The sequence below is a fragment of the Myotis yumanensis genome, unplaced genomic scaffold, assembly GCF_028538775.1.
Source record: "Myotis yumanensis isolate MYYU_CA2020_CCGP unplaced genomic scaffold, mMyoYum1.0.hap1 SCAF_18, whole genome shotgun sequence".
Taxonomy (NCBI): Eukaryota; Metazoa; Chordata; class Mammalia; order Chiroptera; family Vespertilionidae; genus Myotis; species Myotis yumanensis.
In genome coordinates, this window is record NW_027223769.1 from 35,478,413 (window position 1) to 35,495,251 (window position 16,839).

Genomic DNA, 16,839 nt, shown 5'->3' on the forward strand with positions numbered 1-16,839 from the left:
TCAGTGATTTGAAGAGATAATTCTAAATGCTGTAAAAAAAATAAATAAATAGAACCACACCTACGATTCTCATTACACACAAAGCAAACAACACTTCTTGGGCGGACACAGATCTGCATTTCCATGGCTGCTTTCTTTCAGTTTATTCCCCAAATTCATGAGTCCTCTCCTGGGTATCTGCTTGGGGGTAGAATTTCTTAGAACCCGCGTCCTGAGTAGTGCATGGAGCAAGGGCGATGGAGAAAGCAGACTTAGCAGGAACAGACACAGAGCTGAATACACCAGGAACCGGGTCAGAGGACAGGGGTGGGCATGAGCGTTCCCACAAGTGAGTGCAACGGGGCGTGTGGACACACAGAGGGGTGGCTTTTGAAGGCTCTGTGTGGGTTGCTAAGTCCTAAGACATCTTTCATTCTGACCATCTGGTTTCCCTCTTTCTTTTCCGAATTCTCTCTCCTATTTCCGTTTCCCCTTTACCATACACTTCCCAGGTTGGAAGGCTCGATGAACTAAAAGTCCTCTATTTTCTAACCCCGTTCCCCCTTCCAGAAAAGCTTTCCCTTGTTTGACCTTCACATCTACCTGGACCAAAAAAAAAAAAAACCATATTGACTGAACAGTGAACCCAAACTCACCAGCTCCTTAAGGAACTCAACATATGAAGGCTCCAAGGATGGCCCATGTTAGGATATAGAGATACACTCTCCAGCCAATTTTTAGGCACCTCTTTCTCTAAAATGCTCTCGTACTAATTGTTTCTCCTAAGTTTCCCTCGTCAAAAAGCTGAACACCAGTTACTCACAACCAGTAGCGCCATGAAAGTTTTATTCTAGCCAAATGAGTGCACTGATTTCCTGAAGAGTGAGCGGTAACATAATATCTGGATGCCCTTTGCGATTTCTGCTCTTTATTTTGGGTGCAGTTGACCTTGCTTCAAGGACGGCAGTGTAAGAGGAACATACCCATCTGACATGTTGATCAGCAGTAACAGGTGCAACTGGTTCATTCGTTACAATTTCTGACTTAAGTTTATTATTTCAAAGCAATTCACACGCACAAATTGGAGAGAGAAAGGGTAGCAATATCTGACTTTCAGAATTTGTTGGGATTGTCTAAAAAGGTTAGTCAAAGGGGGGAGCCCATAGCATACTTTGAAAGCAAATGATTTCCTTTTCAATATTTCCACGTGGCTGTCACCTGTCCACCAACAATGGTCCTTGAATTCTGTGCATAACGGTATCAAAGGCATGACCGGAAAACCCCTGGCAAAGCCCCCCGATCCAGGGGTTTGACACGTTTCCCACCGAAACATAAACAGGCCTCGGACGGAGGCTCTACAGATTCCGTCCTATTTAAAGGCCTGTTTCACTCCGGCTTGGTTAAGAGTGAAACTGCATTCCTCTCCTCTCTGAAGGGTTTTTAGAAACTGCTGAGCCCTATGCTTCTCCCATCCAGAACGGAACTGCAAGCTTGGTTAGCTCTTTTCTCAAGTCACACTTTAGGCCAGTGGTCGGCAAACTCACTAGTCAACAGAGCCAAATATCAACAGTACAACGATTGAAATTTCTTTTTGAGAGCCAAATTTTTTAAACTATATAGGTAGGTATGTTGTTATTAACTTAATTAGGGTACTCCTAAGGCTTAGGAAGAGCCACACTCAAGGGGCCAAAGAGCCGCATGTGGCTCTCGAGCCGCAGTTCGCCGACCACGGCTTTAGGCCATAGGACTGCATTACTCCAGACTGCTTAAGCCCAAATATAAATAGTAAAATAACAAGAAAGACATTAGGTAGTGCTGAGTCGGCAATGAAAAGGAAGCCACAGAATTAAAGCTACAGAGGATGCAAACTAGGTCACTGGGATGTTGCCAAGAGGCGATGGTTAATCCCTGCAGACCCATTAGAACATGACAAGGCAGGAATTCTGTACATGGGGGCCACAGGGTCAATGGGCAAGAGAGGGATGCTCTCTATGGAGACGTGTCAGCTACAAAATTTAAGGATCTGATTAGAAATCTTTACTTTCACAAAAGCAAGTCTTTTTTTAAAAAAACACACACACACAACTTTCTTTTTCTTCACTAGAATGAAATGTATATAAATAACAGAGATGAGCGACTTACAATGTATATCCTTGCCATGTCCACGTCACAGTGTCCTACAACAACAAGAGTATTTAAGCTGTTAGTTCCGCGAATACCAAATGAAACAGAAACCTTATTTCAATACGGGTAAGCATGGGCTCTCTAAATAAAAAGCATTATGCTGGAAAATAGAACCAGCATGTGGTTATTGTTAAACAGCAGTGGACTGAGCCATGCATTCTTGGATCATATATCTACATAGCCAAGATCTGGCTCCTTTATGTAACCACCTTTTTATGGAACTAAGTTGCTCTGACTTTTAAAAAATCTACCATGTGTGCTTAGCTCTTTTCCTCTGAATATGAACATCTCTGGATAATGAATTCGCTGACAAAATCCAAAAAACATCAGTTTTTCTAAAGAGAGAGAGTGAATAATTTGGGAGAAAAGTTTAAAGTAATGCAAAGGGCCTCAGCCAGTTTGGCTCAGTGGATAGAGCATCGGCCTGTGGACTACAGGGTCCCAGGTTCGATTCTGGTCAAGGGCACATGCCCGGGTTGTGGGCTCAATCCCAGTAGGGGGCGCGCAGGAGGCAGCCGATTAATGATTCTTTGTCATCATTGATGTTTCTTTCTCTCTTTCCCTCTCCCTTCCTCTCTGAAATAAAAAAAGTATATATTTTAAATAAAGTAATGCAAAGTGAAGGAATTTGAATAAATGAAAAATGCAAACCCATAGTCAGAAATACAATGAGTAAAAGTCTGATAGATTTTCATTTTAACTACAGACATCCGTGGTGGCGAAACCAGCCACTGAATAGAAAGTTGACTTGATCGAGAACTCCTCATCTTCACTAACAGGCCATCAGCGACTACATCAGTGATGGTGAACCTTTTGAGCTCGGCGTGTCAGCATTTTGAAAAACCCTAACTTAACTCTGGTGCTGTGTCACATATAGAAATTTTTTGATATTTGCAACCATAGTAAAACAAAGACTTACATTTTTGATATTTATTTTATATATTTAAATGCCATTTAACAAAGAAAAATCAACCAAAAAAATGAGTTCGCGTGTCACCTCTGACACGCGTGTCATAGATTCGCCATCACTGGACTACATCTTGCCTTTTCATGGAAATTCCCTGGTAAATGAAGGTCCTCTCAGCCCCCAAACATCCTCCGAAAACCTGGGCTTAGGGGAACGGTGGCACAATCCATGCCCAGAAGACAACCAGGTGCCCGCCGGGAGCAGAAGTGAACATTTCCAAGCCAACTGGGGACTTTCTGGAGGATTTTAGGTCCTTTTAAAATATTTTCTGATTGAAGCTACTTGCCAGGGGTCACATAGGCAGTAAGTCCGGAGCCCGTAATGAAACGCCAAGCCTACCCCACCCTTACCCTGCCTCTTCAATCCGCGCCCACCAGCCACGGCCAGTGACTCCGGAGAATTTCCTTCTCGGAAAGCACAAATGGATGCAAGTTTTCTAAGGTCTGTCTGGGCAACGCTTAAACACCAAGGGCAACCAGACTCCCCCTCTGCTCCCGCCACTCATCTCTCCAGACCTTCAAATGACCGGAAGGGGCCCTGGGGCATCTGTGCTGTTGGGAATGCCTGAAAGTCTCCCCACAGGGAAACAGGGTGCTTACCAGCTTGTTGGGGTATCGGAGGAGGATTGGCTGCACGGGCACCGCCGGGATGAAGGCGCCTATGACCAGGATGAAATCTTATTACCAAGGCTTTGTGTGGGTACAGGTTTTACAACAGAGAAAAAAATGTAGTAAGAAATGACACACAGAAACTGCCTTCAGAGCACACATAAGAAAACTATTTGCTAAATGCTGGTCAGTCCCTCGCGTTTACCAAAAGGCGAGATTTTGAAAATGCAGAGTTATGTAAGCAGAATATTCAACGCTGGGTCCGTCACTTAAAATATTCGCTTACTTACATCCCCATCTGCTTTCATTTTCCAAATACCTATTATTCGGCAGGGACTTTCTTTTTCGAAGTCATGGCAAAAATCAAGGCAAAGAGGAAGTAAGAAAATCGAGACGAAACCAAATGCTTGAAGCCAGAACTACCACGGTTGACAACAGTGGGTTTTAACGTTGGCTGTGAGCATTCTGGCAGCCAATACAGAAACGTTTTAAAGTACAGCGGGGCCTTGACTTACGAGTGTCCCGACTAACGAGTCTCTCCGCCGATTTTTTGCTTTGAGTTGCGAGCTAAAATTCGGGTTACGAGCCAGCTTCAGATACCCCACCGCTAGTTGGCGCAGCGAACGTCACAGTGAACGCCACAACATCAGCCCAGCATCACGTGTCTCACTCGTTCACTTTAAGCGGTTAGCTCTTAGTTGAAGCATCAGCGTTGTGCTCGCATTTGTGCTTGCAGTTATTTTGCAAAACTTTGTTTTTGGGTGTCCGGAACGGATTAATGGCATTTCAGTTCATTGTAATGGTGAAAATTGATTTGACATACGAGTAATTTGAGTTACGAGCTCCGTCACGGAACGAATGAGACTCGTAAGTCAAGGCCCCACTGTATTGCCAAGTGCTGTAAAATTACACATTACTATGAAACTCGTGGCTTGATAATATTTAAAAAATTAAACGAGCCTTAGAAGGCATGATAATGATCATCGAAATAGGTTTCCACTTGATGACACAGGACCCTGGGTGCCTGTGACCAAGTCCTTGGAGAAAAAGGAAAATCCACCAGTAGGCTGAGCGCGCGCACGGGTTCGCCACACACACACACACACACACACACACACACACACACACGTTCTCTCTCTCTCTCTTTCTCTCCCAGGAAGAAGGGGTTATGATACCAAAAGAGAAAGTAAAGAAGTGCATTCTGTGGCTTCGTAACATTAAGAGTTTTTTGCCGGAAAAGAAGCAACGCTCAGAGCAAACCAACGCGTTCTGTTTGTACATCACTATCAAATCATTCGAGAAATCGCCCATACGACTTTGTCACAATACGTAATTTAATTGATCTCACCTGGTTTAAAAGTAATCAAACAGGAGCGATTAGTACAAGTACCTTCTGGGAAAACTAGTATCTTGGAAGAAAAGGAATAGATTTAATATTTCAGTCCAATGAATTGATTAGCTCATCATTCACTTTCTCACATACTTCACAGATAGCTGCCAATTCTTATAACACAGAGACGAAATCAAAGGCTAACCCTTGATTCTAATGAAAGCCAGAGTCAGATGACAGGCATTTGGTCTTCCTCTACAAGACCTGTAGTCTGCCCAGCAAGGAATTGGAAAATAGATTAAAGCTTTGACTAGCATATACACTTAGCAAATGTTTCTTGGTGATACTGAGGATCCGAACAGATTGGGAAGATGGTGTAGACCTAAGTCACGGTCAAGGGCAACATGTAGGCAATATTACATTCTTTCTGCTGCTGCTCTACATCCTGAACCACATCATTTCCTACTTCTTTGTTTCAGTTCTCCCATTAAATGATATCACTCCCAACAAAAGGCACGGAGGGAAAAGGAGGAGCTAGCAGCTTACAATATGCTTTGTCCTTACTTGAATTCGTTGAGCTATGAAACGCAATTTCGTATCTTTTTGAGGAAGTGTTTTTAGCTGTGAGCATACTTCCTTATGTTTCCCATGTGAAAGACACACAGTAGAGTCAGTTTCCCATTCACTGATTTTCTGACGTGTTTCGAATTGAGCAAGGAATAAATCGCCAAGTACATAAAACAACATAGAAAATTCCTGCTCCCCCAGCAGCTAGTAATGAGTATTTTATAATAATTAGAAAGAGAAACATCATTAGGCTAAATCGCCACTATAAAAGGTTATTTGTAAAATTAAAATTATGAGTAGGTACCCATTCCATCCTCCAATTTAGAAACTGGTTTCCTGTGACAGCCGTGACTCATTCAGCGGACATTCTCTAGCTACCCTGTTAACAATGAATCACGAAGTCTCAGAGCTGGAGGGGGCATTAAAAGTCAACTAGCATTTCCAATGTATGAACTCTCTCTATAATATCCCCCGCATGTGGTTTCAGAAAAGGATTCCGTATCAGACGATTCTAACTCTGGACAGTAAGTTCCTCTAGTTGAGCAAAATGAGTGGAAATCTACCTACATGTTAACTTTCACCTACAAGTCCTAGATCTAGTCTTTGGATCCAAAGAGGAAAAATGGAACCCTTATTCCAAATGCCACTTCTCCTCATTCACTTTTATTAAACCACTAGAGGCCCGGTGCACGAATTCGTGCACTGGTGGGGTCCCTTGGCCTGGCTGATCAGGGTCGATTGGGGCCGTCTAGCCCAGACCCTATAGGGGCAATCAGGGCCAGCTGGCCAGGTTGGAGGGACCCCAGGAGGTTGGCCTGCCATGGGAGGTTAGCTGTGGGAGAGCACTGACCACCAGGGGGCAGCTCCTGCATTGAGCATCTGCCCCCTGCTGGTCAGTGCGTGTCATAGCGACTGGTTGACCAGTCGTTTGGTTGTGAGGGTTGCTTAGGCTTTTATATATATAGATTCCTCACATGCCTTGGTTTCTACAGCCTCCCAGTGGGCCATGCTCTTCTGGGTACTCTAACATCTACATATCATCAGGGATGGCCAGATCACTGCGGGGCCATTAGTTCTGCTAGCGATCACCTGCTTTCACCTGGGCTAAGGTAGAGAAATACTTACCAGCATCACCCATGGGGCTGGCTTTCTCCCATCAGTGCTGCCCCTCCCTCACCTTCAAAAGGCACTCATTCCAGTGGAAGGGGGTGATGAGATGGTCAAGTGTGAAAAGCTGCTACAGGTGATTCCGACATGGCCCCCTGAACTGAAAAGCTCTATCCAAACTTACTTCAGATAAGAGTCAAGATCTTAACTGCTTTTTTAGTATAAACCTGCCATACTGTTGAGTACAACAGAGCATTCGCATCTCGTCTTTACAAAGGAAAATAAACTGAGAGGTAGGGAGTTTACTTTTTATAACACAAAGTAAAAACTGGTTCAAAGAGTTCGGAGAATAAAAAAAAAGAACGATACATTCAATTCCATGAGTATCTCATGGGGAAGGGGGCTTCTCAGATTCAATTCTCAATGTATTCACGTCAGCATCGCCTGGGTTTTACCTGGGGCCATTCCCCTCCTGAGGTTGCTCGCCTTATGATTTCATTTATTGTGTTTTTTCGGGAATCCGGGTCTACGCGGGATACCAACACTGGCTGCAGAGCCCGTAACAGTCCTTTAAAACAGACAAAATTTACAACCAAGCCTTTTTTTTTTTTTTTTTTTTTTTTTGGTTAACGCTACCAACGTGATAACACTGGGTAAATCATTAAACAAACTGTATGGAAATTAAAATGAAAGCAAATAAAAGAGAACAACTTTTTTTAAAAAAAAACACACACCCCTCTAATTCAAAGTGTATTAGAACTTAGCTTCTGGTTTTAAAAGGAGAGGTGGAAAATTTCTAGCTAAAAATATTTCATCTGACTTCACAGACATCAGCAGCAGGAATATGAAAAACAGTAAATGCAATTTGTTCCCTGCAGGTCTTCTTCCTCAATTGACATTAAACTTTTGAAATGACAAGACTGTCTGATTTTACTTTAGGGACTTCCCGAAAACTGATGATGTGAATTCATAGTACACAGGAGTCCAAAGCAATTCCTATTCATTTCACTAAAATTTTCAGCACACCCATCTTTTAAATGCCTACCTTCCTAGCACATGCAAAGTAAATCTCAATTTACCAAAAATCCATTGCTATGAGACTTTTCAGGAAAATGCCTGTTACACAAAGCAGGAGTCACACTGAAAAAGAGCGTCGTTCTCAGCCGAATGAATATTATGTCCGCAGGTACCAAGGCCACATCCGGCAACTTTCACGCTCGCTCTCTCATCGTTTGATGCTTGCAATGACCTTGGGACCACAGGGAGCAGTTACTTGGAGACCATTCCCCTAGGGAGGGACGCAAGCACCGGGTGGGAAAAACATTTCGCTTGCTTCATTATTTTTTACGGCAGGAAGCACTTACTGTTCCACATCGTAATTTTCAGAGATTTACACATGGGTCCCTCGTGGAGGTTTGGGGGAAATGAAAAAAGCAGAGTTAGGACAAAAAAAATGTAGTGTGTTCATCAGCCTAATGCCTGAAGAGAAATTCATGAAGTAGCATGCGTCGGGCGCTTCCACAAATTCTGTGGTTAAATTCTCTCAAAAAAAATCAAGCATGTTTGGTATTTGAAAAACTGGCCTTTTATATTTAAGAACAGAAAGAGCCCTAGCCGGTTTGGCTCAGTGGATAGAGCGTCGGCCTTCAGACTCAAGGGTCCCGGGTTTGATTCCGGTCAAGGGCATGTACTTGATTGCGGGCACATCCCCAGTAGGGGGTGTGCAGGAGGCAGCTGATCGATGTTTCTCTCTCATCGATGTTTCTAGCTCTCGATCCCTCTCCCTTCTCTCTGTAAAAAATTAATAAAATATATTTTTTAAAAAAGAACAGAAAGAGATGATGGTACAGTGCCAAAAGTAAGATTTTAAAAGAATTATAAGGGTTCATATAGAGGGAAGTTTAATCTTTTTTCATAAAGTCATTCTTAAGATATCGTACCCCATTAAAAGGAAGGAAATATGTTTGAGATATTTCATTATTTTAAAGTGTCTTAAAAACCTACCAGTAAACTAAATGCGATTTTCACAAGGCACGAACGTGAAACTCTTTCATCCATGTTACCTTACAAGTACTTACTGCCAATCAGAGGCACCTGCACATTCTCGTTGCGAGAAACCATGGAAGGTAACCCCGCGGCGACACAGGCAATCCCATCGAAGAATGTGGAGTGGGGGGCCACGACAAAAATCGGGGCTTCCACGGGACTTGCGATCTTCCCCTTCACAGTAACTGAAAACCCCATCGAGAAGAACATGGCCCGGCCCAGAAACTTCAAAACTGGGTGAGTAATTTTCCTTTGAAAACACACATGGAAAGGACAGAATTAGCTTTGCTCACTGCAGCTAACGCTGGGCGTTAGACTAAAACACAACGTGGAACACTTCATTTTAAAATACAAACGTATCAGAACACTTCATTTTAAAATACAAGCCCTAACCGGTTTGGCTCAGTGGATAGAGCCTTGGCCTGCGGACTGAAAGGTCCCGGGTTCGATTCTGGTCAGGGGCATGTACCTGGGTTGCGGGCACATCCCCAGTAGGAGGTGTGCAGGAAGCAGCTGATCGATGTTTCTCTCTCATCGATGTTTCTAACTCCCTATCCCTCTCCCTTCCTCTCTGTAAAAAAATCAATAAAATATATTAAAATACAAGCTAAGAAGAATAACTAACACTTCCATGGAACGCTTTCTGCCAGGAACCATTCGAAATCCTCTACCTATATGAATTTCTTTCATCCTTGGCCCGATTCTATACATCAGGTGTTACTTATTATTACATCCCCATTTTACAGATGGGAAAACTGAGGCACAGAGAATTTTTTCCCGAGGACATATGGCTAGTAATCGGCTCTATTCTTCTGTGACTCTAAAGTGAATAGAGTGAGTTTTCAACACACATCCCTCTGAGAAGTTCAAATCAGTATTGCCCTTCCAGGTAACCACCTTGGGAATCTACATGTGGGTAACAAAGATGCCGCTATCTCCCCGAACACTTTTAGAATTCTCATGCTGAAACTGTCCTCAGCGTTATTTTAGGAATACTTTTTAAGAAGTCAGCCTTCTAAGACATCATCAAGACTCTTAAGAAAATTCAGCATCTCACTGTCATTCACTGAGACAATTCTGGAAATCTGATTGCTAACGTTTTCCAAAGGATCGGTCATTAAAGATGAATAATTCATCACATTGTGCCGGGAACTGTGCTGGACACACAAGTATGGTCCAGCCCCTGTCCTTGATAGACTCCAATGAGTAGCGAAACCAAAATATATACCCCTAGAAATGGAAACACCTATAGCGTTTCATGAAAATGCAATACTACATACATCCTCCCATAAGACAACTGATGGGAGTTTTAGCAAGTGGGCTTCCTGTCTAATTTTCTCAACAATCTTGTAAGATGACAGTGAGGAACGATGAAGCAACTAGCTGCTGAGGAAGTTGGTCTGACTTTGACTTCAGAGCAAGGAGAAGTGAGACACAGAAAGCCAAAGTACTTTTCCAGGGGACCCAGAGGAATGGCCACCTCTCTCCTTCTTGCCCTTCCGTGGAGAGTTAAGATCTCTATTGATGTAGTGATAAAAAGCTCCCTCTAGCCCTGGCTGGTTTGGCTCAGTGGATAGAGCGTCGGCCTGCGGACTGAAGGGTCCTAGGTTCGATTCCGGTCAAGGGCACAGGCCTGGGTTTGGGGCTCGATCCCCAGTGTGGGGCGTGCAGGAGGCAGCCGATCAATGATTCTCTCTCATCACTGATGTTTCTGTCTACTGCTCCCTTCCTCTCTGAAATCAATAAAAATATATTTTTTTAAAAAAGCAAAAGCTCCCTCTTTCATGGAGTTCCCACAAGTCCTATTTCCCATTCATAGTGATGCAGCTTCTGACAGCTACATTCCAAAGTACCCCATATTTAAAATCGCCAAGACTTCTAGTTAAAATGTGTGGGTTGTTTTTTTTAAATGGCTAAAAGTCTAGTGTTGCATAATAACTCCAATGTTACCAGTTTGAGAGGAGGCTTCATTGAAGAAAATAGAACTTCCTTTTCCAACCTTTATTTTACCTATTTTCTGACCTTTCACTGTTCTTTCCCTTATCATAGGTTTCTACAAGCCACTGATAATAGCAACCACGGAAATAAGTGAAAGGAATCAGTGGGTGATGAAAAATGTCACTTGCAGTATGTTTTTAGTGACAGACAACCTTGAGTTATAAAACAAGGGAGTCTGATTTGCAAGGATTGCGGGGGTATAATTTCTCCCCGGGGCACTGCAGGCCGTGGATTTAGTTCCAGTCACACCAGCTTCCGTGTGTTTCATGTTGACATTTGTTCACTCAAACATGAATTGAACAGCAAATTGCATATTTCCTAAAAAGCTCCTAAAACAGTGTTTCTCAAAATTTTGGAAGGACATAGTCTCATTTGAGGTTGAGATAAAAGGAATAGACCTTTGTGTACAAAAAAAAAAAATAATGTGCACAATTTCAGAAAGTTTAACAGTGCCCTAAAACCCACCTATGGGTTTCTATGAAATCCCAGGAGTCCACGTGAAGGGCCTTTGCTTTCAGAACATACATTCGTATGGCAACAAGTGGGTTCTGCCCCATGGGAATGGACTTTTACCAGTAACTCCAATTAATCATTAGTCTATTCTCTAGCACGAGGCTAATTACGTACTGCTTAAAAAGCAGTTCCAGTGGCCTCAATGCTAATGGTTAATAAAACTTGGCTATACTGATTCAAATAATGAAATTGTTGTTAATAATAATCACTAAAGCCCTAGCTGGTTTGGCTCAGTGGATAGAGCATCAGCCTGAGGACCGAAGAGTCCCAGGTTCAATTCCGGTCAAGGGCACATACCTCAGATGCAGGCTCTTCCCCGGCCTGGGCCCTGGTCAGGGCTCGTGCAGAAGGCAACCCATCGATGTGTTTCTCTTACATTGCTATTTCTCTCTGTCTTTCCCTCTCCCACTCTCTCTAAAAATCAATGGGAAAATATCCTTGGGTGAGGTTTAAAATAATAATCATCATCATCACTAAAGTAATGAGTTAATATACTATAATTTGTCCACTTAATTATATCACTTACTGAAGTATGTAGTTATTATAGAGGGACAAAAGCAAATGTGAAAACTCAGGAAGAACAACAACGAAAGAAGCCGGGTACTTTTCCACTGCAATGGTGTCAGGTACACCAACTGGGTCTTTGAGAACCAGGGATCTATCCCTCTTTGGCAATAATTCAGAAAACAAAAGGTTTTAATATTAGGAAGCAACAACTTCAACAAAAGGCGATCTGTTCTTGGGCAGTAATTCCTGCATATAATCAATTAAGAACAGTCTCACCTGAGAAACAAAAATAAGTAATGAAAACTGAGTAGGTAGCAGTTAGATAAAACTACTGATCACTAACTGAACGTCTGAATGGCGATTTACTTAATATTTTGATGTAACGATGTCTTACCTCCTCCAACCAGTTATTGGATGGGTCGGCTTATCAGGACAGCATACTGTTGAAATCGCAGCAAATGGCCACGCCAGTAATAAAACTAAGGCAAGCAGTAAGGCACGAACCGGAAGCAGGACAATTCCAAGAAAGAAAGTCTGAAAGGCAAAGTTGATAAAAATAAGTGGCTGTATCTTTTTTAAAATGCCCCTGGCCATGTATTAGAATTTCAGCCACTGTACATACTGGCCAGTATCTGGTGTTGCTAGTGTCTTTAAAACATCAACTTTATTAAGACACCATTTACATAAAATAAAATGCACCTAGTTGAAGTGTGTAGATTACGCGTTTTTCAAATGTATATTGCTATGCAAACACCACCACGATCAAGATATAGAACATTCCAGTCACCCAACAAAGGTCCCTTGTACCTCTCTGCAGTCAATACTCTCTCCCCAGCCCTTGGTAAACACTGAGACTTTCACTATAGTCTTGCCTGTCCTAGGTTTTTACCTAAATGGTATCACACAGTATGGACTTTTATGTCTGGCTTCATTCACTCCATATTTTTGAGATTCCACCATGCTGCCATATGCGTAAGGAATGCAGTCTTTTTCATTGCAGAGTATGATTCCATTGTGTGGATAGATCACAGTTCACTTAGCCACTCATCTGTTCATGGACAGCTGGCCTTATTATAAGTTTTTGACTATGAAGATGAATATTCACGTCCCTGTGTGAACATATATGTTCGTATCACTGGGAGTGAAACTGCTGGGTCAGAGCATGCTTCGCTGTGTAAGAAACTGCCAAACTGGTTTCCAAAGTGGTTGTACCATTGTGCACGTCTAATAACAAGTATGAAAGATCCTGTTGCCTCACATCCTCACCAATCCTTGGTGTTGACAGTCTTTGCAGCCATGCTGGTGGGTGGAAATTGCTAGCTCACTGAGGTCTTAACTCACACTTCCTTGACAGACGGAGCATGTTTTTCTGGTGTCAGTTGGTCATTGCTTTAACTTCTTATTTTAAGCACCTGTTCAAGTCTTTGGCCCATTTTTACTGGGTGGTGAGTCTTACTCATATCCATTTGTAGGAGTTCTTTATATATTCTTCCTAAGAGTCTTTTGTTGATCGACATGTGCATTGAAAATATGTTCTCCCATCCCATGGTTTGCCTTTCCAATTTCTTCACGGTACCTTTTAATGAGGATTGTAATTCTAATGAGAAAAGACGGCAGTGGGTTGGCTCCAAGGCAGCTCAAATAGAGACAGCCTGGCCAATGGCCAAGAAATAATCCTGAATGGAAGAAAGGACCCTAGCATAGACCCTGAAGGAAAAGTTGTGATGAGAATACAGAATATTCCTAGTAGAAGATTCACTAACATTCAAAATGAGCAGGTAACATGGATTTTAATTAAGTTGTCAAATAGTGAGCAACCTTTTTTTTGTGTGTGTGTGCCTCTTCCATGTTTGCAACATATAATAGTAGAGCAATTCTGAGTAATTCTGAGAAATTAGGAGGATTCTCCATCACATTTCTATTTGGTAATATGTCATCTCTGTAGAAAGACATTCTTTCAACACTATCAGGCTTATCCTCTTCTCTGCGCTTACAAAAACATGATATTATATGTTTTTGTACTTGTTTAATTTTTTTCTGTGAAATATAAGCTTCAGATAGGCAGGTTCCTTATTCCTCTTTTCACTGCTGTATCTCCAGAGAATTGTATTGTGCCTGGCACATAGTAGGAATTCAAACAAATATTTTTATATGGTAAATGACCCCACAATTACCACGAAACACTCATTTCCATCCCAGATTCTGCTGAGGAAATGAAAGCCAACCTACTCTTTTCCCATGCCACTCAGTCGCAGAACCTTAAATAGTCAAAAAAGAGAAGTGGGGGTGGAGGGGCAAGCTAAACCCTGACATGAGATGCAAAAGTGATAACAGTCCTTGAGCAAGACACTGATCATCACTCAAGATTAAATTTGAATTCAAACTAAATTTAGTCTGAATTAGTCATACCAAGTCATACTTAAACGAAAAAGTATATCCACCTTTTAAACTGGATAATAGAGCCAATATTGTTTTTCAATTACGTCTACCTTTACCCAGACCATTCAAGCCATTGGAACTTATTTTGCATCTCTGGTCTACGTGGATTTTCAGTTTTTAAAATAAATACCCAGACTATATTCCATTCCTTTCCACACAAATAGCAACGTTTAAGTACTACGTTAAAAATGTAGACAACCAATAGCATCATTATCAATATTAAGATCAACGAACAATACCCGATTGTTTCACACATTGCTTCACTTAATTTTATTCCTCTTTTGATGTACTTTACTCGGATTTAATAGATGAAGAAAGTGCCGTTCAGAGCAGTTAAGTGACTTGGCTCGAGACATACAACAAACAGGGGGCAGGGCCTGAGATGTTCTCTGACTGAGACCAGTGACCCGTCCATTGTACTTCAGCTCTTGTAGTTACTGGGAAGTGCTCCCTCAACCGTAACAGGCCACGGTATTAAAAATCAAAAATTTCCTCCGGGTGCAATACAAATACTTACAGTCAACCCTAACTGGTTTGGCTCAGTGGATAGAGCGTCGGCCTGCGGACTCAAGGGTCCCAGGTTCGATTCCGGTCAAGGGCATATACCTTGGTTGCGGGCACATCCCCAGTAGGGAGTGTGCAGGAGGCAGCTAAATTGATGTTTCTCTCTCATCAATGTTTCTAACTCTCTACCCCTCTCCCTTTCTCTCTTAAAATCAATAAAATATATTTTAAAAAAAACAACACTTACAGTCTGCCACTCTGATCCTCTTTCAAAAATATGGACACACTTTCATTCAAGTAGGACGGATGTGACTACAATTCATCTTGAATGACAGTCACTGCCCTCAGAAGTGTCTCTACATTTTTAAGACACAATGGGAACCTCTACCCACTGACAGACATGAAGATCCAAGTTTCAAACGCCTCATTTCTTGACAAAGAGCTGTTACGACATGGTTTTCCCCTTCCTCTCACACCCTTCTTCATCCAGACACCCGTCTGTCATCACTCCCACCACCACCCGTGCTGCTCAGCCCAGCACTCGGCCTGCCTGCACTTCCCAAGACGATGGATGGTCTTAGTGCATCCATCACACTATTTCCAATCCAAAGGAAAGAAACCTGTGATGCGGACAAGAAAACATCTCCCCCCACCCCCATACAGACCACACGGGACCAATGAAGCTTGCGTAGTCTATCTTGTTCTTTGATCACTAACTTCAACAAAGAGGAAGTCCGAAGAGTGAGGGTTACTGTTCATGGGAAACGCAGCGCTTTACCAGAAAAAGGACAGGAAAGGACACTTCCTTTTTGCATGTGGCCATTGTCAACAGTGGAGGAGCGTCCGGGCTCCCTCTCATCCTCGAATCTGGGAGAAGTGTTTGGGTGAAGACTGATTCGGGGCCAAAAAGGAACACCCCAAGCTGACCCTCATCATCCCTTTTCCCGGATTCCCATTTCCTACCCTTGATGCCTCTGCTCGGCTGGGTCTTCTCCGTCTTACTTATTGTTCCAACCCCAGACCTGGGCTCTCTGCGTTCTCACTCACCCTTCCCATCCCACACTCACTCCTCTCCTTCCCTAAACAAACAAAATTCCCCAAACCCACGCTCCTGTGTAGGCTGGCCCCCAGCTACATCCTCACACTCCAATGGAAGTTCTCACGGATCCACTCCCCCTTCTCCGCATGGAATGAATGCGTCCTCCTCCTGGCTAGGACCTCCGACTCAGACCCACATGTGCTCTGCACCTTCCCTTCCCACACGCCCCCTCTCACCTCCAGACCATCCTCCAGGTCCCTCCATCCTCAGACCCACCTCTCCGCCCCTTGCAGACTCACGGCCCCTGCACAAGCCTCTCCTCTCGGATCTACAGCTCTTTCTCCCTCAGAGCCTTTGCTTCCCAGACTCACGCCCCCCTCAGATGCCTCCCCTGTCACACCTATGGCACCCTCAGACCCTCTCATCTCTCAGATCTTCGCCCCTCACCTGGCCTGCCTCCTCTCTCTGACCCACGCCCCGCCCCTGATGCACCTTCTCTCTGACCCTCGCCCCTCGCCCCGCTGCCTCCTCTCTGACGCACACACTCACCTGGATGCGCCTCCCCGCGCCCAGGCGCGTGTGCTGCACGAAGGGGTTGCGCACGGGCGGTGGGAAGAAGGACGCCTGGCGGGGCACCATCTGCGGCCGCATCCCCGCGCTCCCCACGCCCGCGCCCGGCACCGTGGCCGCCACGGCCGCCGCCTCGGCGCACCGGTTCATGGCGGAGCGGGGCCTCGGACCCCACGGAAGAGGCGCGCGCGGAGCGGAGCGCGGGAGCCCGCGTCGCCGGCAAGGTGGACCGAGCCGCACTGGAGTCCCAGCCCCAGGCTCCCGGCGGCGGGAGCTGCGCAGGCGCGGGTTACCTAACGCCGCCCGGTGTCGCCCCGCCCCCGGGCCCTGGCCCCGCCCCGTCGCTGGCCCCGCCCCGTCGCTGACCCCGCCCCACCCGCTTAGGTACAGGGCTCGGGGTAGTCCTCCTGGGGGATACAGCTCTGCCCCTTGGGAGTGTATGCTTCCCCTAAGAACAACGCACCCCCTGGGAGACAGGGGA

The 16,839-nt window shown here is 44.2% G+C and overlaps 1 protein-coding gene across 2 annotated transcripts in view; it reads right to left on the bottom strand.

Moving 5' to 3' along the window:
- The window catches only part of LPCAT2 (lysophosphatidylcholine acyltransferase 2), a 50,912-nt gene extending 34,307 nt beyond the window's left edge, over window positions 1-16,605 (bottom strand). The window contains exons 1-7 of one of the 2 annotated variants that reach the window (XM_070398959.1): window positions 16,338-16,605; window positions 12,201-12,340; window positions 8,821-9,038; window positions 7,198-7,310; window positions 5,087-5,147; window positions 3,730-3,788; window positions 2,122-2,156 (exon numbers count right to left, since the gene is read on the bottom strand). In XM_070398959.1, the coding sequence (XP_070255060.1) occupies window positions 2,122-2,156; window positions 3,730-3,788; window positions 5,087-5,147; window positions 7,198-7,310; window positions 8,821-9,038; window positions 12,201-12,340; window positions 16,338-16,508 (797 nt within the window). In that variant the 5' untranslated portion in view covers window positions 16,509-16,605. The remainder of the gene's footprint in view (window positions 1-2,121; window positions 2,157-3,729; window positions 3,789-5,086; window positions 5,148-7,197; window positions 7,311-8,820; window positions 9,039-12,200; window positions 12,341-16,337) is intronic. The other variant, XM_070398960.1, reaches the window with a different exon arrangement.
- Between the last annotated feature and the right edge of the window lie 234 nt (window positions 16,606-16,839).